This window comes from Halictus rubicundus, unplaced genomic scaffold (assembly GCF_050948215.1).
Source record: "Halictus rubicundus isolate RS-2024b unplaced genomic scaffold, iyHalRubi1_principal scaffold0028, whole genome shotgun sequence".
NCBI lineage: Eukaryota > Metazoa > Arthropoda > Insecta > Hymenoptera > Halictidae > Halictus > Halictus rubicundus.
In genome coordinates, this window is record NW_027488569.1 from 946,362 (window position 1) to 969,598 (window position 23,237).

The 23,237-nt window shown below is 38.6% G+C and overlaps 1 protein-coding gene and 1 long non-coding RNA gene across 5 annotated transcripts in view; one reads left to right on the forward strand and one right to left on the reverse strand.

Annotated features, from left to right (window-relative positions):
* LOC143363220 (KICSTOR complex protein SZT2) overlaps positions 1–23,237 on the forward strand; it is a 281,412-nt gene that overhangs the window by 128,668 nt on the left and 129,507 nt on the right. For all 4 annotated transcript variants that reach the window (XM_076803815.1, XM_076803817.1, XM_076803816.1 and 1 more), the window contains exons 12-19: positions 3,269–3,572; positions 7,381–7,569; positions 7,694–7,882; positions 8,958–9,212; positions 10,354–10,730; positions 10,820–10,922; positions 16,587–17,426; positions 17,524–17,812. In XM_076803815.1, coding sequence (XP_076659930.1) covers positions 3,269–3,572; positions 7,381–7,569; positions 7,694–7,882; positions 8,958–9,212; positions 10,354–10,730; positions 10,820–10,922; positions 16,587–17,426; positions 17,524–17,812 — 2,546 coding nt within the window. The remainder of the gene's footprint in view (positions 1–3,268; positions 3,573–7,380; positions 7,570–7,693; positions 7,883–8,957; positions 9,213–10,353; positions 10,731–10,819; positions 10,923–16,586; positions 17,427–17,523; positions 17,813–23,237) is intronic.
* The window catches only part of LOC143363230 (uncharacterized), a 159,726-nt gene that overhangs the window by 83,076 nt on the left and 53,413 nt on the right, over positions 1–23,237 (reverse strand). The window lies entirely within an intron of this gene.

Genomic DNA, 23,237 nt, shown 5'->3' on the forward strand with positions numbered 1-23,237 from the left:
TTTATTAGTGTTCTCATTACGTTTTATATTAAACTTATTCCCAATGTCCACGCAGTTTCACAACATTTAACGGCTTAACGAGCTCAAAGTACACCCAAGTGATCAAAGTTCTTATAATCTATTTCAAAAGTAATCGTTGACTCGTTTATGATATAATAAAATCTTCGAGTGTCGGTGAAATTACCTAGTGAAATATTAGAATTCAACTGTAGTTGTTGATAGTGAAACAGGTACACCGAGAAATGTTCATTAGAATCTATGCCAATTCACGATCAAATAGATTTTATAGATTTCATTATTTTCTCAGTTTAGATTTCGAATAGTCTTTTACTACTAGCTTTTGTTGTATTAACATTGAAAAAAAAAAGAAACAAACGTGAAAGAACGTGTTTCTGTTGATAAAAAATTTATCACATTTACGTAAGTACATCGCATTTTATAATTGCTATTGGTTACAATGGTACATTCACGACAAAAAAATTATTGTTACACGCAACAAAAAAACAGGATTCTCCTTCTTTGTATTAGACTTCTTCCGTATTTACAACTTCTGTATTACACTCGCCGCGGAAAGTATGTTGACACCTTTTCAAAATTAATTCACTTTTTTCAAATTGATCTAAAATATTAGTAGAATTTTTTTGAGATGTTAGACCGACTAGTTTGATAGAGAATGAGTAAACAACAATTTTTTTGGGTCACAATTGGTTGGATTGATAAGAAAATTACAAAACGATGTTTTGTTCAACGTTTTGTAGATTTTGGTAACTTATGTATTGTCATACTGAAAATTTTATAAATCGGTCAACGTTGCAATCAGCTACAAACATTTAAAAATGAGAGTTCACCGGGAAAGTTGCAGATTAGGGAACTTTGACTTTGTTAGGGAATTTTTGTGATCATCTTTAAACTTTGTAGCTCGTTACAGCGTTGACCGATTTTGATGAAATTTTCAGTATGCATACAAGTTACCGAAATCTACAAAACAATTTTTTATATTATCGTTATCGGCTCAGATAAGAAAGTTGGAAAAAACATCATAGTCATATTCATATAGCGGGTGTCCCAAAAATGTACTTCCTTGAACAAGGTGATTCCCAAGGTTATTTGAAATAACTGTTTCCTTTGCAAAAATGTTCTCCGCGGCTTCTTTCGGGAGTTATTAACGAAAAACACGGACCAATAAGAGCGCGGCTATAGCGGGTGGATCACTACTCCGTGAGAGGTTCCGCTGACAATGAGTGTGGCGTTGGCATTGCCGAACCGGAATCCGTCCGCTGTAGTTGCGCTATGATTGGTCTGCGATTTTCGCTAATAACTCCTTAACGAAGCTGGGAAAAACATTTCCGCAAAGGAAAAAGTTGCTTCACAAGGCCTTAGGAATCGCCCCTTTCATGGAAGTACAACATTTTTGGGACATCATGTATCCTGCCATCTTTAATAGAGTAAATTGCTTCTCGTGAGACCTGAGACGAAATGACGCGATGTGTTTTCTATAATTGATTATGAAAATTTCAATTCCAGTCGCGTATTGATCTCGAGCCAGTAAGTCGAGATTTGAGCAGAGGTTTTGCACCCGATTATGTAACACCGTGGATATCTTCGCGACAGAAGTTCCTTTGTGACGGGCGACAAGAAGTTAATCATCTCCTCGGTCAGACTGCATGGACATTGTGCTATCTATTGTCTACTATCTGCATGACTTGCAGTTGGAAGTGAGGATCTAGGCAGTGAGCAGAGCCGCTCTAGACAACTTGCCAGATCTAACTCTTCCAGCTCAAGGTCCTGCTGATTGTCATCGATATCGATCCTTTCCATCAGGAACGGATGTGTCATCTGTTTGAAAAACTAAGCAAACTGACAATGAGTAACATTCGCGCGAAGGGGTCACGGTCCAAGTGGAGAAGTGGTCTCTACGCTTTGAATGAAAGTGAGATTCAACTCCTCCAACTTACTCCTGACCTCTGATGTTCTTCGTGCCCTTTCTTCTCTTCTCCTGCCTTATCATTATAGAAGAATCATTCGATATTTAATATGTTTTGTGAATTTACGATACTGTAAATATTAATACTGCATACTACATACTACATACTGCATACTGCGAACGCTTTTTTGTCAATTCAAATCATAATAATGTATTAAATTGCGAAGACGAAAAACTTTTATAGAGACTTCTTAGGTTATTTCTATGTATACATTGTATAATATCTATAAAAGTGCTAAAAATGTATTGCTTGTTATTACCATATGTCAGAAATGTAAAATAATACTTTAAAATAGCATTTGTAAAACGCTACTAACGAGGCTATAATGCAATTTTTTCAAATGCATTTAAAACTCTTCAGTTTGTTTGCATCGAATACGTAGGATAAGGGACCCAATTACTGTGCCTATATTAATTATACTTATTTTTAAAACATAATGAATATTAAAAAAGAGATATTACCTTTTTTTATTAATACCAGTTAATATAAATGTTATATATCTCCTTTTAATATAGATTATGCTTTAAAAATAAGTATAATTAATATAGGCACAGTAATTGGCATCCCCACAGCAATTGGATTTCTTACCGTATGTATTGTCCAAATTACTTTAAAACGACACTATCAAATAAATGATAATCATAATAATATACTTTAATGTTAGGTTTATCTATGTAATTTGTCACTGTAAGTATAGTCAAATTTTGATTACTCTTTGATATTTGAAATGTTTCTACGAAAAGAGAGGGATATACAACGCGTTGTATTTCTCTATCAATAATTTATTTATTGAGATGCCTATCATTTTAATAAACAATTCGAAACTAATTTAGTAACTGCTTAGAATTGCTTTCTTGCTTACTTCAAGAAACCCCTGTATGTAAAAGAAACACCAAGCCCCACAAGTCTTAAAGCATATTGATGAATATTTGAACGAATATTAATTGTTTATCAAAAATACCAATGAACTTTCTCTTTTTCCCTTCTTCTGATAGTTAAAATAAGACATTTTGGTTTGCCTTGTTAGCAATTTTTCCATGGAGGAGAACGATAGTGATAGAAGAAACGCAGCATCATTCGTGTTTTTCTTTATATTTTAATAATATAATAATACCAAACTGAACAAGTTTTAGTCTAAAAATATGCTACGCAAAAATTAATGATTGAAAATTGTCATGTTTAGAAAGAATATTTGAACTTACATCGATATATTAAAATATTTGAAATTTCAAAATATTTTTTATCATAAATTATCATAAATAATCGGATTTTTGTTGAACTAGATTGCACGAGTAGATGAAGGATGCATCAATGCTCTATTGACGTTGGAGTATTTAAGTTTATTGAGTCAAATAGTACCGAATGAGAAAAGTAGTGAAATTATATATGGACAAGCGCATCAAGATATCAAATTATCAAAGAGAAATGTTAGAAATATCAAAAATAATGAGTGCAGTGCTGAGGAGTTGTATCAAGGTCTACCAATCATTGATGAGAAGATACATCCGATGCATTTCTTTTTCGATGCATTAAATATTCTACCGAAATGTCAGCAGGCTGAACTTCTATTCTCTATGTTTGATAACGGTGAGATTATTACGGGTGCATCATTATCATTATGCGATACTACCGAACACATATGAGCCCCTTAGTTGACAAGTAATTTAGTCCACTTTCTTAATATCACACTAGTGAACTTTAGGAGCAGAATGTAGCTTTATTGGAGGAAAATAAATTGAAAATGTAGTATTTATGATAGTATAACTTGACATAAAAATCGCATAAGTCCAAAACGTTGGATTTAAGCCACTATTGCAGAAATTTTTATGATCATTTCATTTACGATGTAAAATATAATTTAATTTTTTGTAATCAGAAACACAAAACATACATAAGTTGAGTCGATAAATAAAATAAGCATTCATAAGGCTTTCTATTTCAATAGCATACAACTTTTTTCAAATTGTGGACTTATGCTAGTTGTCAACTAAGGAGCTCATATGATCCATTTAATACAGAAGTAGTGTAAATCAATATTTTGTTTATTTGATTTAACACCACATCTCGAAACGCCAAGCTCCATCCTATTGTATTCACAACACAGGAGCGGCAGAAGTCTAGATTTACTTGGTGAAGGTCACCAAGAATAAGCTGTCAAGGTCATCATTCTGAACAACAGTTTCCTCTGAAGTTTTTTAGAGTTGACACAGACCTGCTCAACGATGGCTCACGGAATAGATGTGGCTGCTTTTCCTCTTCGCCTGGTCGTCAAGTCAGTCCCCACCGTGCCCACTCCGACTTTTCCTTCGGCACGAGGCTCACGACCGCCACACCGGCAAGTTACTCGCTATTACTACGTATTCATGTGCACGTACACACCGAAGGAAGAGTCGGAGTGGACATGGTGAGGACGGACTCGCTGAGCGGGCGAACAGAAGAAGCAACCACATTTGTTCCACGAGCTGTCGTTGAGCAGGCCTGGTTTGCGATATATTCGCAAAAAATCTTTTCTACGTCGTGAAGAGGTGGCGTGTTACCGAAATTAACTACTAACCTCTTTCCACCAGGGCTTTTTTCGCGCGGGCCGCATACCACGCTGTCAATGGTCCAAGGCACATTAGTCATAATGTCGGGCGAGCCGGCTACCTCGTGACCGCCGTAGTAGAAGATTCGGCTAGCACATAACAAGACTACGTTTACCATTCCCAAACCCTGTTGTCCAGGTTTTCCCACCCCCTTTTTTCATCTAGTACTCTTGCGCAAAAAGCTACCCCGTGCTTATGTTTTCAATTTTACGTGGCCGCGGTGAATTAATTTTATAGCAGGTATACATATAATGTTCCCGAGCTAAGTGAATATAGGATAGGGCGCGGTATTTTGTATCCCCATGCTATTTGCGGCTGTCCGCTCGTAGCTAGCCCACTCGTTCGGCATGGGTACTCCCTGTTTCGATTACCCCCCCGAATAAGAAAACGATACTTCGAGTCCTCCAACTTCGCCGAAGATACCGGCCGACCGGAGCCCAGGTCGATAACATCAGCTTCATCGCGGTCTCATCGGTATAAGCTTCAACCTGCTAAAGGTTTAACCTCCATTCGCGTTCAAACCTCTGAATCTCCAGTCCTACCTATGTTTCTGTACAAATTATCTGCTGTCCTTCCGTCGCTAGCTGACACGATACCGACTAACGCACCCCTAATCCTCCTGATTTAACACGAGGATTCTTAATAATGGAGATCCTTCCATTGTCCATATAATCTAATAAAAACGCAGCCTTTGGCGTGCGGTCGCAGGCATCACTCGAAAACCTGGTATTCCTTTTTCGGGGGAACACTCGTATGCTGTCGCATATCTGAGGATCGCAGGAGGGCTCGGTACAACCAATCTGCCAATCTGTTTGACTCCTAGTTTTTCCTTTCCATTGCTTTCTCAAATACCACTTTTCCTCTTCAGGTGTTTAGCGAATGTCGTGGCTTCTTCCAGTAGCCTGACGGCCCCGGGTGGACTCTTCGGTCCCCACGTGCTCGTTAAACCTTTATACCCGGGAAATATTCCCTTCACTTGTTGAGGCTCCCTAGCGGCCTTTACTCACTTGGCTTGACCATGCAACACGACACCTGTGTCGTTGTATTTCCGCTGCCAAGATTCGCACGCCTTTACGTAGATAGGAGTACATCTGAACATCGCCTATAACCTTTATAATACGGGTATAACTATATGCGCCAATAACTCATCCAATTAGTACGTTCAATACGCGACGCACACTCCACACCGCTCTAAAGGGAGGAGCGATGCACCTACGTATCTATCCGCAACACAGACCTAGATTTTTGTTTATTATTCTAAGTGGAGGGGGTTGAAATGCATTTACGCACTACTTTCCGGCATCATCGTAACCCCGGAAAAGTGAGGGACTCCCCGGTGATCGCTCCCGTGATGGATGCGATGTGCAAACCGGGACTACCCTCTACACACTCTCCCTCCACTAGCGCCTCTAGTAACGGGTTAAGACTGCCTGGCATGCCAAGTGACTATACATCAGGTAAAGACATTATTTCAGGTAGACCTAACCCAAACCTAATCCAGATCTAATCCATGCAATTACAAGTCAAGTTTTTTGCAACTGAAATGTTGTTCAGAATGGTGACCTTGACAACATATTTCAAGGTTATTGAAATGGGAGGAGCGGATCCTAATCGACAAGTTCCCCACATTCTTTGATATTATTACATTTCACAGAACATTTACTTCACTCCTCATTATCCAATAATCTGCTCTTTTGACTTACACCACTTATGCATTAAACGCTTCACCAATATCAACTGCGAATATCAATTTCAAATATATGTGTTCTGGAAATATTTTTCGTTATTGCAATCTTCTTTCAGATATTTTTACATTGAATCAAGCTTGTAATTTTGTTGAATTACTTTAGTTGAGGTATTAGGTTGTTGTATATTAAATTTCTGATTTTAGAATGCAAATGTTATGAAGCGTTTCAATTAAAAAATACTATTATAATCTACAGGTATATTATACATCATTTTCAGTTACAAAGCTGACCTTTTAGGTCTAACCTTCAATTTATTTAGATATCAAACTTTACTCTTAACTAAAATTTATATCAATGTCAATCGATGAGATAACATATATAACATAACGACGATAACATTGGTCGGACGAAATGTATCGATTAATTAACACACTATTTGTTGATGGTAAAGAAGACTACAAAATAGAGATGACACCTTTGTAAATGAAGAACGTGAATAATTAACAAATTTAAATTCTATTGTAATACGATCAAGAGGTTAAACTGCACTTCCTTTAATGTTAGGAATTCACTGGTTCAAAAGTTATGTGTGTATTTAAAGTTGAGCGATTTTAAGCGTTTTTGACAGATAAGGCTGCCGCCATGTTGGTATCAGTCGCGCGTCGTCTAACGAGTGGACCCGCTAGGTAGCACCACAAGCACGCATTGATGTCGATAACGTAAATTTGCAAGCGTAGTCTGGCCGGTCGCGATTTAACGACCCCTGCCCACACGAACCTAACCCTGGTCAATCTTCTCGCGGCTCCGCTCATTGGGCGATGCCTGAGTACATACCAATATGGCGGCGCCCTTGCCTGTAAGAAGCGCTTAGAATCGCTCAACTTTACACGTATAACTTTTGAACCAGTGATTTCCTAACATTAAAACTTGGATATTGGGCATTTTCTTGTAAAAATCTACAGGGTTATATAAAAAAAGGTTAAAAATTTCTGGGTTGCCAAGAAAAATCTTAACCAAAGATTATGTTTGTTTATCATTACTGTAGAAAAACCGAATATTTCATGTGCAACAACCTAATTCGTAACATCATACAATTAAGTCAAAATGTATAATAATTTTAAGATTCAACTGCCAAGCACGAAGGTCAAGGACGTGCAAATAAGATCTTAATGGATAATTTTTTGGAGCATATAAAACAATTACACAATAAAGAGCTTCTTTTAACGTCTGCAGAGTCCCAGAAATTTAGCACAATGCTCCTTAATAGACCTCGAGACGGTGGTCCACGTTTACCGTTTTTTTTTCAAAAAGGTATCGATTTATTCTTTCAATTAATCACGTATGCATGCGTTCACCGTATCAGTATATATACATTATACATATAATATAATATGCATTAATATGGTTTGCTTAATGATATGAAAACTACTTTCAGAAAAACATTTTTATTATAACGATCAGTGCTGTTATCCGCGTTGGAAGTGTTTCATCAAGGGAGTTAGTACAACACACGTTATTATTACAGTTTTACCTTCGTCTGAAAAGGACGTACGCCTATTCAATTCATCTCCGTACGCCGAGGATTTCTTCATGAGCAATAATTCCGAACAAAATAATAAATCTGGTAAGTTTGGTACATTTAAGTCTGGTAAATTTCTTGTTTATTATGACAAATGTACTTATACATATAGTGCTACAAATATTTATTGTAGCACTTCGAAGTACATGTACTTCTCTTATTATTAGTATCATACGCATGTGGGATCAGAACCTCTCTCCCCCCCCCCTCTCCCTCCCGCCGAGACCACATACGTATGGAAATTAGGAAAAGCCGGAGGGTTCCGTATAAGGAATGCTCAGGAGGTAATCAGCTACAAATCATTAGGTGGAGCGGGTTCGAGTCCCGCTGCACACTGGTCGATTTTGATTTTTCTTAAAAATTGAATTATGTCATATTTGGTATCATATTCATTAGAAAAATGCCACGAATATGTGATTGAAAGTTCCATAAAAAAATAATGAAAAATAAAATAAGTTTTGTTATCGGATTAGTAGTGGTCGCCTAGTCTCACACCGATATACCCGACCCGTATTGTATTACACTCCTCGGCCATCGAGGTCTCTCGAGCTTCTTGGCCCCTCACGGGGTGTACCCCGCGGTAATGAGGATAATTCTGCGACATTTATCGGCTGACTCGGCAACATATGTAGAGAATTCACTATAATTATTTGGAATGCAGAGGCCATCGTGGATTTGGATAGTTTTTGGACGTGTTGTAGAACTCGACGTTTTGACCAACTTTATCCTTTGTGTGTTGCGGCCGTGCCACACCGCTGTACCGATCGGCGCTAGTTTCCGTTTCCGAGATACAAAGATAAAAGATACTGTTGCGTCGTCAAGAATTTGCCTACAGAGGAAAAATTGGAGTCGACAACATAGAAAATTTTCTAGAAACAATCCCTGACCGTTCACCCTGGCTACCTCCACATTCCATACAATTGGGGGGAGGGGCATGACCTCGCCTGCACTTATGTCCCTTTGTATGAATTATATATATGTACCTATCTAGCCGTGAGTGTTACGAATGCTACGTACATTTGAAAGTGATACAGTAAATATTTCCAGTACTATGTTATAGTTGCAATATATGGGATTATTTTCATTAAAAAGTTTATCAAAATAACATTATATCGAATAGGTGAGGATGGAAACTTTCAATATTATGAAGAAAATCTTGTCATCCCTGTTTACATTTACGATTGTTCACTGGCCTTGTTAATTGACACGCTAACCGATAAATTACAAGTATCGCATAAGAAGGATATATATCAAGATCATACGTTTCAACTTGGTCAACAGGATGGCAAAGATTTCATTGAATTAAAATTTGGTTGTAACTCGAAACCTTCGTCTCCAGAATCAAAAAGTGAAGATTCTGATAATACTACAAGTGGTAAGTGGAGATCTTATATTATATTTTATAAATATTGAAGACATTGTAGATATTAGAATGCCTAGATATCGATTTAAATTCAAAATATGTGTTCAAAAAGATAATAAGAATCACATTTTACTTTCAGTTCTTTTTTATGAACTTTGAAAACTCTTATTTAAATCTTTTGGAATTCTACTCGGTTAATCTTGGTCCTTTTGTTAGTATACCTCCTTTCCTTTCTTTTGTATCTCGTGTCTACATCGTGCTTCGGAATTAACCCTTTGCACTCGAAGCTATTTTAATTCCAAACGAAACGTTTCTTCCGACCTAGAATGTCTCCCTTCTGTATATTTTTTTTCATATTATACGTACGAAAATGGTGCAATTTACTCGTAAAATACTGAACTGTTTGGTAATTTATTAAATACAAACAGATTTAGTAATGTAAAAAATATTTTGAATAATGATACAGCAATTTTTAATGGCGTCTTACCGTCGCCATTCGAGTGTTAAGGGTTAATAGCTATATCCGAGGCATTTTCGAGGGCTACGACCCCTTGACCCTGTCGCTCGTCTCGCTTCCTGTAACAGTCCTGGTTCTCCAGCCACCTCAGACCCGTACCATATGAACTACGCGTGGCGCATTAGGGTGACTGTCACATCGATAGATTTCCGCATCACCCATGAGGTACTATTGTCAATGCGTCTTTTTGTCGGTGGTATCTCCTGTAGGCCTATTCCACCGAATCGCATGATAATTTTTAGTCTTCATAATTTCAAGTGTTCTTCCTCGTCAAGCAGGTCTAAACCTGCACGAAAATCTAGTTTTCCTAAATATCAGTAAAATTTTGGCAATATAATTAAAACTATTTTACAAATTTATTTTCTTGAAATTATCATGTGATGCAGTAGGAATAGGCCTACAGGAGATAGCACTGACAAAAAAAAACACGCATTGACAATAGTATCTCATGGATGATGTGGAAAACTCTTGATACGAAAGCTGGCCTAATGTGACACGCGCAATTAATTCGGTACGGGCCAGAGGTGGCTCGAGAACCAGGACCGTCACGAGGATCGAGATGAGCGGCCGTGTTTAGTGAGCGTATCCCTCGAAAATGCCTCGGATATAGCTGTTAATTCTATTTTTTTATAATAGATCAACGAAGTCTCACGGAACATTGTAAACGAGTGAGTTTGGCGCACTGTCATTGTTACGTTGTTGCTGTGTATAAATCATTAGTATTGCAGCAGCCTCTTAGTTACGAAGATATGGAAGCCGCTGTAGAGCAATGTGAGGAAACACTAATTGAAATTGACATAACAAATTATTTACGATCCGTATGCAGACATTTAAATAAATTATCAGAAAAAGATACGTTAGATCAATTGAAGCATTCAGCCTGTGAAGGTGTTGAACCATTACATGATCTAATCCGGGACAAATTTGAGAGAATAATGACAGTTGCGTTTAGGCCCGTTCCTGCACATCCCGAGTTTTATTATTGTTCTCCAACTTGGATGGGAAATAAACTGGTACGTTTTTGATCAAGCATTACAAGGCATATAAAAAATTATTTACAATTACTAATACATTGACGTGAATAAAACATTGAAATTTACAGGATCTTCTTGAACTCCAAAAATCAGACAGCGATGATGAAATAGAAAGTGTTACTTTTCGTCCCACCAATATTGATTCCGCATCGCATGGTCACCATAAGAAAGGTGTGTAATAAAATAAGGTTTAATAAAACTATTGGAATGGTAAATATTACGTTTAGGGGACCCACTTCCAATGACCTTGACTTTGACATATATTGTCAAGGCTTGCATTGGGAATCTATTTACACTTATTACAACTATATTACATTTATACTTGTTTCGGCGTCGACCGACGGTCGGAGCGGCCTGATGCCGGAACCACTCAGAGTTGAGCGCGCAAAGGAATCCACAGGATGGGTCAGTGAGAGGTTGAGACAGAGAGAGAGAGAGAGAGAGAGAGAGAGAGAGAGAGAGAGAGAGAGCTGATATTAAACTGCACTTTATTGATCGCAGACCGATCACAGGCGGCACGACCGGCCGGTCACTCGCGAGCGATGGAGAGAACGAGAACATCGCGAGCGCTAGAGAGAGAATGAGAACGTCGCGAGGTGCGCACGATCGAGAAAGAGAAAGCGCGATCGAGAATCGCGAGCCGGCGGATGGACGGATATCTTGCGCGTGCAGATTTCTGCCGTCGGAACGCGAAACGGAAATCTTGAGCGGCACGAAACGCGTGCCGCCGCGATACGGAAATCTTCAACGCGGGCGACGGAGATCTTCAACGCGCGGCAGAATGCACGTAACGCGGCGCGGAAGATTATAGAAAATACTGCGAACGAGCAGTTCGAGATCGCGAGAGTCTCCGAGCGAGAGATTTTGAAATCTGATCTGAGCGAGACGAGCGCGAGCAGCAAAACTAACGCGAGAAATATGACTGTGCGATTCGAATCTACCTGAGCGACTGCGATTGACGAACGTTGAGAGCGTGATGCGAGTGACGAACATTAAGAGAGCGAGAAGGCACGCGCAGGTGGCTTAAATAACAAGGACCATCGAATGTGGAGCACCGTGATTGGTGCTCCCGAATCGGATAATCCTTGTTTGTCTCGATTTGAAGGATTCAAGCGTTGGAATTCGGCCAATGAGAGACGAAACTGTTGCTACGCGGTGTCGAGCAACGGCGACACGCGTTCTTGCCGCGTGTTGACATACGAGACAAAAACTGTATGATACAGCGGTCGCCAGTTGAGACAGTAGCCGCCGAATTCCAACGCTTGAATCCTGAACAATACTAAATAATTTTTTTCTAACTTATGATTTCTACATATATACAGGGTAGCACAGGAACTGTATAGTCAGTCTTATATTTATATAAAATAGAAACGATTTAGATTTAGCGCTTACGTACTAAACTTATACTATATGATATACTTAACATAATACTGAATAACATAAACTATAATGGTAAAATATTGTGGTAACACGTATAAATAATTATTTTTTAGGATCTGATCTACAACAGCTGTTGGGTGATTCTTATAGACTTTGATGTTGGAATTTATTTCATAAATATAGAACAAAATTAATCTGTTATTTCTTTAGAAGGAAGGATCGTTTGAATTGGCTTTTGACCTGTATATGCATACATTGTATCTACAGTCAATATATGTACATTGTATGTTGTCCCCGGCATGGGACCCTCGATCCTCAGTTGTTCATATTGGACTGTTGCTCCTCTGTTTTCGATCTCTTGTGTGCGACGTTTCTTTCGAAGTGTAAAGACGCGTCACACAACGTGCTTTTAGAGAAGCTATTAAAATATGAATTCTATTTCGTATTCAATAATAGAGTGTGGTTTTATTATACACCCATATCCCAATATTTGACATTCTAAAAACAAATCTGAAAGCAGAATTGCTTTATCACGCAAGATTTTCGAAAAAAATGGTTTTTGTAAAAATGCATGATTTTGATAAAAAAAATGAGGTGTTACGAAAGAACTAAACATGTGGGAAAGTTCAGGTTTCAGTCGAAAGATAGAAGGGACCCTCCTCTACATATTCATATAGTCAATTACATTTTGATGTACTTCCTAACAATTGTAAATGCTTGTTAAAGTTTGAAAAAGAACTGACACGGGTACTTTATACGCTGTATTTTTATGTTATGTATGAAAATCGGGATACCATATACAAGCTTCAAGCAAGGCGGAAATATTTTTAAATTTGTTCATATCAGAAATAGGTAAGTTTTTGTATTCAATTTTCTTTATGAAGCATTTCCACAATGAAATGTGAATATAACTCGTATTTTTATAATTTTTTGTAATGATTGGCACCCAAATAGACAAATAAAAATATGTATGTAATTAAGCATAGTACGCAAAGTCATACTTGAGTAGTACCAACCTCGACTACGCATAGCGACGGCCCTGGCAAGTCGAGAAAACTTGCGCTCACAAGCTGTCAATAAATATTTCCTCAACCTTCTCATATACTAAGGGAACCAAATACTTTTCGTGAATGGTTTCTTTACCAGAAATGTCTGTAGAATGCATTTCTGTATAATAAATTCCTGCTCGATAAAGGATTTTTCACATAAACATAAAAATAGAGCGTATAAAGTACCCGAGTCGGCTCTTTTTCAAACTTTAACAACCATTTACAACTATTAGGAAGTACATAAAAATATAATTGGCTATATGGATATGTAGAGGAGAGTTCCCTTTATCTTTTGACTCAAACCTCAACTTTCTCGCATGTTCAGTTTTTACGTAACACGTCATTTTTTATCAAAATCATGCCTTTTTACAAAAACCAATTTTTTTCGAAAACGTTGCGTGATAGAGCAATTCTGCTTTCGGATTTGGTTTTAGAATGACAAAGTCTATAAGAAAAACCCAAGTATTGCAAAATACGAAATAAGTTTTATTTCGTTGTACAGTGTAATCAATATTATAATAGAAATTTGTAGACAAATTTTGGTGCCAAATTCATAACAAATTGTTTACTGTGTCGATCTATTCTGTATCCTTCGCACTGCTGAATTCTGACTATAGAATCCATAATTCACGATAAGGTAGAGTGTCTACGTTACCGACAAAATTAGGCGAAAAATGGTTTTACGTGTCTCAACTTTTCGTCCTTAATGAGAATATTTTTTGCTGGGAAATTTAAGGGTTATTTTTTGCTCGTTCGAAAGAGGAAGGTTCAATCTAGACTGCGCTGGTCATGAGCTGACGAGATTATGCAGATATTTGGTATTATAAGCGTTAGAAGTAGGCCAAAAATTGACGATGTGCATGCTGTGGATTCCAAGCATTTTTATGCCATTGGATGAGTTTTCTAGATAAAATCGAGTGTAACTCGCGCTAGAAAATATCTCCAGCTACAAATTGAGCTGTATTTTGTCTTGATTCTCTGCGAAATAAAACCAAAAACTTGAAGCACGTTTCTGGCGTCAGAATTCATAATGTCGATAATACAGAGCAAAAAATGTGGCAAGTTTAGTCACAGACTTAAGACCCGTCGGATAAAGACCAAGACGGATCTTAAATCAGTGTCTGAAGGCCGTGGACGGAAATTATGCAGCAGTTACCGACCTGCTGACTCTGCAAAAGTCACGTGACTAGCCTTGGTACATAAAATAGCCAATTTCATTTTGAACTCGTATAAAAAACCTTAATTTTCTTTGATGGCTACAATAAATAATTACAAATATCTAAATGTTGAAAAAAATATTAATAATAATGGTTGAAGAAAGCATAAATTTAAAAGTTTAAAGATGACACAAAAACACAACTTCTCAACAACCAAACAGTCATTTCAATAGTCAAAATACGAATGAATAGAAATCGGACATTTTATATTAAACATCTTGGGGCCTATGAACTAACAGATTTTTTTTTATGTTTGCCACTCATGTTCCGTAGAGTAACACGATGTGATACCTACCTACTTACATAATTATAATTCATCCTATACTTATTCAAAATATAGAACTGGGCTTAACTTTATCTCAGGAACCAGAAATTTGTAACTCTTTTTATGTAATCCTTCATATTTTCCTGAGCGGGGTGTGGAAGCACATGTAGCTCCTACACATAATCCCCCCCCCCCCCCGCCCTAGGAGAAGCGGCAGCGTACAAAGAATTTCGCTGTAAGGCTACTTAAAATTACAAACGAGTTCTAGTACGACATAGTACTCTTAGTACGACATACATGAAAAAGTAAACGACTTAGATATACGGACGGATACACTCCCCAGAGACACTGCAATACTAAGGAAAGTGGATCCGGGCCCCAGCGAGAGAGCGAGAGTAAGGTCGGGCGATGTAAGAACTTCCGTAAACTCGGGGTAATTTTCCTGTTCGCGGAACAGCTCACTCAAATCAAATTGCGTCGGCAGACGGATTGTCTCGGTGCGCGAGAGTGAGTCGACAACAACGTTTTCACTGCCTGGCAGGTAAAGAATGTTAGACGTGAATTATGCTATACCGCATAATTGTCGAGTCTGAGGTGGTGACGCGCGCTCTGAGTTCTGCGCAAGGACGTAGATGAGCGGCTTATGGTCGGAGTAGATGTTGAATTCACGGCCTTCGAGGAAGTGGCGAAAGTGATGCACGGCATCGTATATCGCGGTCATACGTGCTATGTTTGCACTGAGCCGGGGAGAACTTACGCGAGAAAAACGCGAGCGGTCTCCAACTTTCGCCACACAGCTGCTCGAGAACTGCACCCATAGCCACGTCGGAGGCGTCTGACACGTGCCGCACGGTGGAGGTGCGTTATGAGGGCAGCATTCGCAAGGTCATCCTTGCATGTAGCAAAAGTCGCTTCGGCTTCGAACGTCCATTCAATGGGTCGTTGATCCCGTTTTCCCGCATCGTGCATGTATGCGTTCAACTGGGCTTAAATGGCGGCCAAACAACGCAAATCCTCGATCGTGCGCGGCTTGGGGAAACGACTGATAGCTTCGACCTTGTCCGGAGTGGGTTTGAACACCCCCGAGTTAACCAGGTACCCCAAAAAAACTAACTCGGGAACGCCGGAACGGCATTTATCGAGATTCATGCACAGATAAAAATCGCATAGACGCTCTAGAATGATAGTTAGATGGGTCTCCTGCTCTTCTAGCGAGGAAGAGTCGATGCGAATGTCATAGAGAAATGTAAAGACGAACTCGAGGTGGCCCAGAGCTTGATTAATGTACTTTTGAAACGTTTTGCCGGCATTGCGAATTCTAGAAGTCGTCGCACGGTATTCCAAAAGGCCGAAAAGCGTTATAACGGCAGTTTTCTGAATATCCTCGTGGACCACGGGTATCTGATGATACGGTTTATACAGGTCTAGCGCCGTGAAGATAGTCTTGCCATGAAGGTTGGCCGGGAAGTCGTGTAGGTGTGGCACAGGGTACCGATCGTGTACCATCACGCTGTTCAGGCGGCGGTAATCACCGCAAATCCGCCATTCACCGGACTTCTTCTTGAATAAATGGATGAGACTAGCCATCTAGCGACTCCGATCGTTAAGCGACGCGCGACAGTCATTACATACCAATATGGCTCTTACCTGTTAAAAACACTGAAAATCGCACACTTTTATATACGGATAACTTTAGAACTAGTGATCTTCTAGGATTGAAACTTGGATTTTCGGTATTTTCTCCTCAAAATCTACAGGATTACATTAAAAAAGTGAAAAATTTCTGGTTTCCTGAAGTAAAGTTTAACCAAGAACAGAAAAATTTAGAAGTGAACCAGTGTTGTGTTGTAGAATATGTATAAAATATGATAATTTCGCAGGAAATGGCCAATATAACTATTAATATTGAATTTTTTGTTAACAGTTCAATCGGAAAATGTAGTGTGGCCTACCAGGACTACACACAGAATGTCGAGTCATGACTCTGAAGAATATTCGTCAAACGATTTGCAAGAAGAAAACATTTGCGAAAAAGAACAACCTCTTTTTTTGCAACTAAGTTGTTCTATTCGAATCCAATCGAGATCCGGCCTTAGTACTGTTCCGGTAAAAACTCTGCCTACCTGCTTTATGGAAATCTTACGAAAAATGGAAGATTATAAAAATAATAGTATAACAGGTGTAAGTCCATCTGATCTAAAAATCACTTTGGATATCATCTGCTTAAATCTTCCGAGGGAAGTTATAGAAATAAATTTGGAGCGCTACTCTGGTTTACGTACAACGTCATTTTGTAGCGGTTCTCCTATCGGTAGTGTACGAACAGAAAGCGGGAGTAGTTCCGAAAACAATGCTAGAAGTGAATTTTTTCAAGAAAAAATGTCTCATCTTCCATTAAATCAGCATAGTGCAATAAATAACTTAAAAGATGAAATTGAGTGGCTTCTACAAGACGAAACGGCAACCGCCCTGTTAGATAGACCTTCTGTCAATGAAGAAATTTTAAAATTTGTAGCAAATCACGTTTCGGAATCTTCAGACAGATTTAGTTGTAAATTGGAGAAAGTTCCTTTACATTTTGTTTTTCCTTCTGAGAATAGTAAGCCAAAGTTTCTAAATGAATTAAAGACACTTGAAATTGACAAATATCGTATTCAGCAAGAAGCGAAGTTGTTTTATTTCGTAAAAAGCATGGAACAGGTACCAACTATAATAACGCAAAAGGATTCAAGCAACGATACAGAAGGATCAAACGTTACGCATGGTACGTTTTACTGTCAAAGCTTTGAGTTTTTTACATATTACATTTGAGTGATTGAATGTACATATACAGAATTATCATTCAATGTTATTTATTTTAGGTAATACTGTAGTTAGTGTAGAGAAGAACAAAATAGAAATGAGTAATGAAATGGAAAACGAGGGTGAACACAATCCTAGAACCAATAGTAAAGAAGAAAACTATGACTTTGAAGATTTTAATACGACAGGAAGGAGATCCGAGTTAAGTGGTGTACATAAAGGACAATATAATTCAAAACAAGGTTTCCAGTGGCTAAGAGATCTTGATAATCGTGAAAATTTTTTACCAAACTTCTGGTTAATCTTGAAAGTAGAAAGTGATTACGTCAATGTATATTTTCACTGTAGGTAAGTAATTTCCAAGGTTTAATTGTATACTTAATGCACTACTGTTTAGAGACATGTAACTATACATTATCTCACTTTGAATGTGTAAATTCCATTTTTCCATTGATAAGGGATCATTTAAAATTGCCAAATGCTAATTTCGTTAAACTTCGGAAAATCGGCTAAGTTGGATTGAATTCAAATTTTGCACGTAGCCTCATTTTGCATTGAAAACATGTTTCCCAAAAGGATTTCTGACGAGTCGAAAAAGAATTTTGATCATTTTATTGTCATTTTCTACCTTACCGACATTTCTTTAACAACTTGAACATATTTTTGTATCATATCAATCAATGTGATCGCGTCTTTTTATTATCCAGACACATTTCCAAGCGATATCTACCGCCACGCTCAATTATACTTATGGAAAGAAGGGCGTGTTCGTTTTCACGAAAAAATTGGTGCGCGCGTTTTGGTTAAATAAAGTTTATTACAAAACTTAACAATGCTCTGTCACCGGCCGAATTAACCTTGGGTGACTGATTACGGGATGCAGTGAATACTGTACAGCGCGATTGTTCGACTCGAATTCTGAATTTGTAGCTCGGATGCTGATTTTGCTGATTCTAATGCTCTGCTCCGAGGCCCGCTTGCTCGTCACCTTCGTGGTGACGCGATTTTTTGGCCATGGGCCCATTTTCGGGGTAAGAATCATCCCCATTCGTTGATTTGACTTGAGGGAGGAAGATCTTCTGGAACAGCCCTCACCGGTGGAGGAGGAAGTCCCCACCTCAAGTCAATAAGGGAGAGTTCCCAAAATGCGCGATTTATGGGACCCCGGAGCAGCGAACGAAGGCCTAAGTGGCCCATAAATGCATTTATTGCCTTTGATCGGACAAAAATCGGAAAAGGGCTTTCGGTTACACAATGTGTTTTAGGGGCGAAGGAATATACTCCGCGCAGCTGTGGCATCCTCGATTGCGTCACGGCCGAAAATGCGAGGACTCACAGTAATAATGTCTGCGTGGAATCGAACACTTATAAAATAATAAAAATAAAACATTATCATATCCAAGCCTAACTCAGGATTAAAGTTCCCCTTCTGGGACCCAAAATTTTGATTTTTTCATACAATCCTGTATATTGTAACGAGAAAAATACGCCATAACCAATATGGCGTATGTACAGTGTCGCCTGTGCTATTCAGCGACATAGACAAGTGGGCCCAAACGGACCAAAACCGGTTGCTGAATGCGCCTCGTGGCCCCACCATCGACAAGATACTGTTACAGACTGCCAGACTTACAGTAGATTGTGTCGCTCGAGTACGGTGTTTTCTAACGCCCTCTAGGATATATTCTGCTTGGTGTAAGAAACAGAAGGCCAACGACGGTATCTCGTCGGTGCAAAAGGCTACTGAAGAAATTCTCGTCGGTGAGAAGGCAAATCATCTCGTAACCATGTCGATTATCATCAAATGTTACAATCTCCGACATTTTTTTTTTGTTTGTATTTGGTGTTATAATATTAAAAGCAAAACTAATATCAAGGACAAGAAATGCCTAGAAAAATTGTACGTAAAAAGGTATTAAAGGTAATAAAATCAATAGTTACTACTTCAGATTTCATATGAGATAACTAAATTTATAATTTAGAAATATTTCATAAACGAGCATTATTTCCTGAATCTTTTTAATACATAATTGTCCCAAGAATCGATCTGTGGCAACAGAAATATATATATAAAGAATTCGAGAAAGAATCACGTGGATGATTAATATAATATAATATAATTGTAGTTGCAGAGATGGGCAAATTTTTATTGAAATAGATATTTCAAACAGCGAATAAAAGATAAAAAAAAATATTTATCACGCGTCAAGTAGAAATAATTATGGTTATCTTTATTTGACAGATGACGGATAAAGTTTTATTCGATGAAAAGAGCCTAGCCGATTAAGATGGTCAAAACTGCCCTTAGAAGTTTTTCAGTGATTAAAGAACTCTTCGAAAGCTGACCCAGAAAAACCCCTCTGAGCAAAATTTCAACCCCCTATCTTGCCCGTGAGGGTAGTTCTAAGTAGAACTGTGATCTTAAAAAATGAAAAACCTCAAAAAAAATCGGAAAAATGTACATTTCTCAAAAATATGAAAACATGCTATTTTACTGTTTAGTGCCCCGATAAAGTACCATAACAGGCAGTGTCATCAATTTGTTTTAGGTTTTTTGTTGTGGGCAATGATTGCCAGTGGGAAAATTGCCATTTTTCACGATTTTCGACTAAAAATCGCACTTTTAATCGTTTATAACTCGTAAACGAAGTAACCAATATCGGTGAAGTTTTCAGCATGGATATAATTTATTCGAGCGAATCAAACAAATTCTTTAAATTTTCAATACAGGCTCAGATAAAAAAGCTGAAAAAACCAACTTTTACTATTTCTTTTGCGATTCCGACCAATTCAAATTTTTCTCAAAAATTTTTTACACCTCGTCTAATAAACTAATCCTTCTAACTTCTCATTAACATTCAAGTCATTTGATCTAATTTTAAAAAAGTTATGTTGTTTCAAATAGTGTGTAATCAGTTTTGCTTCTTACTGTAACTCAAACCAAGCTTCCGGCGGCTCCGCTCATTTGGCGATGTGCGAGTACATACATACTGTTACGTTCCAGGTGGAACGGATTATGATTTGTAGGGGATAAGACGCAGTTTCGAACCTACCTGCATTCACCGGCTACGGTTCGGGAAATTGAGAACTGTTTAAATAAGTTTGTACCCGTATTTTTGGAACAACAACAAAATTATTGATTTATTCAAAATTAGGTTCTGAATCAGATATTTGAAGTTTGATTTTACAAATAGGGATTATATAGCGCATATACTAGAGGGCCTACAAGTATTTCGCTTTATAACAATAATATTAGTTTTACCGAGTCGCTGATTTCTGGAGATCGCTAACAAGTTGTAGTCGCCGCAGGTTGTGATAGTTGCAAATTGTGATCGTCGCAAGTCGTGGTTGTTGCGAGTTGTGGTCGTCGCAAGTTCAACACTGCACCACTTCACGGGACTTACGCACGGAAACTGAGTTAACGAACTGGATTTTTACGGGAAAATTACTGTGACTAACGATGCGACGTGTTTAATATATGAACTTTCTAACTGACTGAACTACTGTTTTAATACTGAAAAAATAACGTAACGACGTAGCGAACTGATTGAACTTTGTTAACGGAATGAATTGACTTTGGGGGGTTGGTTCCCTTTTATAAGATGGACAGTTCTTTGTTTCTCAAAGATGCTGGCTCAGGAATCTCTACCTTGCATCTTTTAATCTTCTTGATGTTTTCTGGCTAGTGTGTCGTCACTCCTACCACGAAGTTGGCGTCCCTTCTTGCAACTTAGCATAATTGGACACCCTTTCGGTTTGTTCTCAGGGTGTAACCGATCTTCGCTGCGTGTCTTGCAGGAAGATAAGTTGAAATCATTTTGCGCGCTACCTAACTTCGTAGAATTTTTAACGCGTATCTTAATCCTATTTGTTTCTTCTCCTCGCGTGACATCATTGGGTTTACACAATAGTTCATAATAATACTTTATCTGAGGTTTTATTCATTGGCGGTCGAACCACCGGACGTGACATACCAATATGGCGCCGCCCTTATCGGTCAAAACCGCTTGAAATCGCTCAACTTTACACGCGTATAACTTTTGAACGAGTGAACTTCGCGGCTTCAAAACATGTATTTTTAGAATTTTCTCGTCAAAACAGGATTGTATAAAAAAAAGTGCAAAATCGTTGGTCCCAGAAGGAGAAGTTCAGCCCTTTTTTTATCTTGAGGGAAATGGATTACGCGTCGCCCGGTCCCCCCAAGAGGGGAACGGGGGGTATGTGGGACTCCCCGGTGGTGTGTGCAGTGCCGGATATGCCCACTAAACCCCACGGTGGCCTCCCTGAGCTAATTGGGAGGTGGTCGGGATCTCGGAATCGAATACAACCGACCACCCCCCCCCCCCCCCACTCATGGTAACTACGACCCCATCTCGGAGGGAGAGAACGGAGTCCCCCCACCCGTGAGCCGCTCGGCTGGGCGGCATGAGTCCCAGCTCGTGTCGCCCGCGGCTAGTGTTGTATATACAGGGTGAGTCACCAAACGTTAGCACCTCAAATATCTTTGTTGTTTCTAAAGATACGTAAAATATGGTAAGGACAAAGTTGAATGGTACAATGGGGCTGACACGATGCAAAAAAATTTTGTTTTTTGTCATTTTTTTGGAGATATCAAGGTCACCTTGACTTTTTTAAATGGAACCACCCTTTTTTAAACACCTACAATGATAGTCCCTTTCATTAGGAATTCAGTGACTATAATTAGTCCAAGGTCATTCAAGATCAAGGACAGAGAAAACGTATGAAACTAAAATATGGAAGCAGAATACCTGTATTTTATAAATGTTCGAAATGATGGCCGTCTGCGTCAATGCATTGTTGTAAACGAGCTCTGAAGGAATGTTGAACTCTGATAAGTGTATCCGACGTGATATTCGTACATGCTGTGATGATACGCTGACGCATATCTTCAACTGTTGTTGGAGCATCCGTGTACACGGTCTCTTTTAGCAGACCCCATAAAAAGAAATCCAGTGGATTTCAATCAGGCGAACGTGCTGGCCATGAAACTGTTCCGCCTCGTCCAATCCATCGGTTTGGATATCGAGAATCCAACGTTTCTCTTGCTACTCGTGCATAATGAGCAGGACAACCGTCATGTTGGTACCACATATCGTAGCGATTTTGTAAAGGGACATCTTCTAACAAAATTGGCAGATCTTCTTGCAAAAATTGACCGTATTTCTGTCCCGTCATCATTCCGTTAACGAAATATGGTCCAATTACTTTGTCGTTCAAAATACCACACCACACGTTTACGCTCCATTGTCTTTGATGATCAATTTCTCGCAGCCAGTGCGGATTATCCACAGACCAATAATGGGCGTTCCGTAGATTAATTGAGCCATGATTAGTAAATGTTGCTTCGTCCGTAAACAAGACATTAGAAAAAAATGAATGATTTTGAAGCAATCCCCATAGACAAAAGTTAATTCTATTTTGAAAATCATTCCCGTGCAATTCTTGATGGAGCGATATGTGGAACGGATGAAATTTATGTCGGGCCAGAATTCGTATTACGCTACTTTGACTTACGCCTGCTTCCCGGGCAATTTTTCTCGTACTCACGTGAGGATTGACAGCTATAGCTGCTAAAATATTAATTTCATTGTCTTCATTAGTCGTGGGATTCTTCCGTTTGTATTGTCTTGCATGTACACTTCCAGTACTTCGAAACAACCTGTACGTGTTAGTGAAAGTATGTCTAGAAGGAGTGTTTCGCTCGGGGTACCTTTCTTCATAAAGTAGTCGGGCCTGCACTGCATTTTTTCTA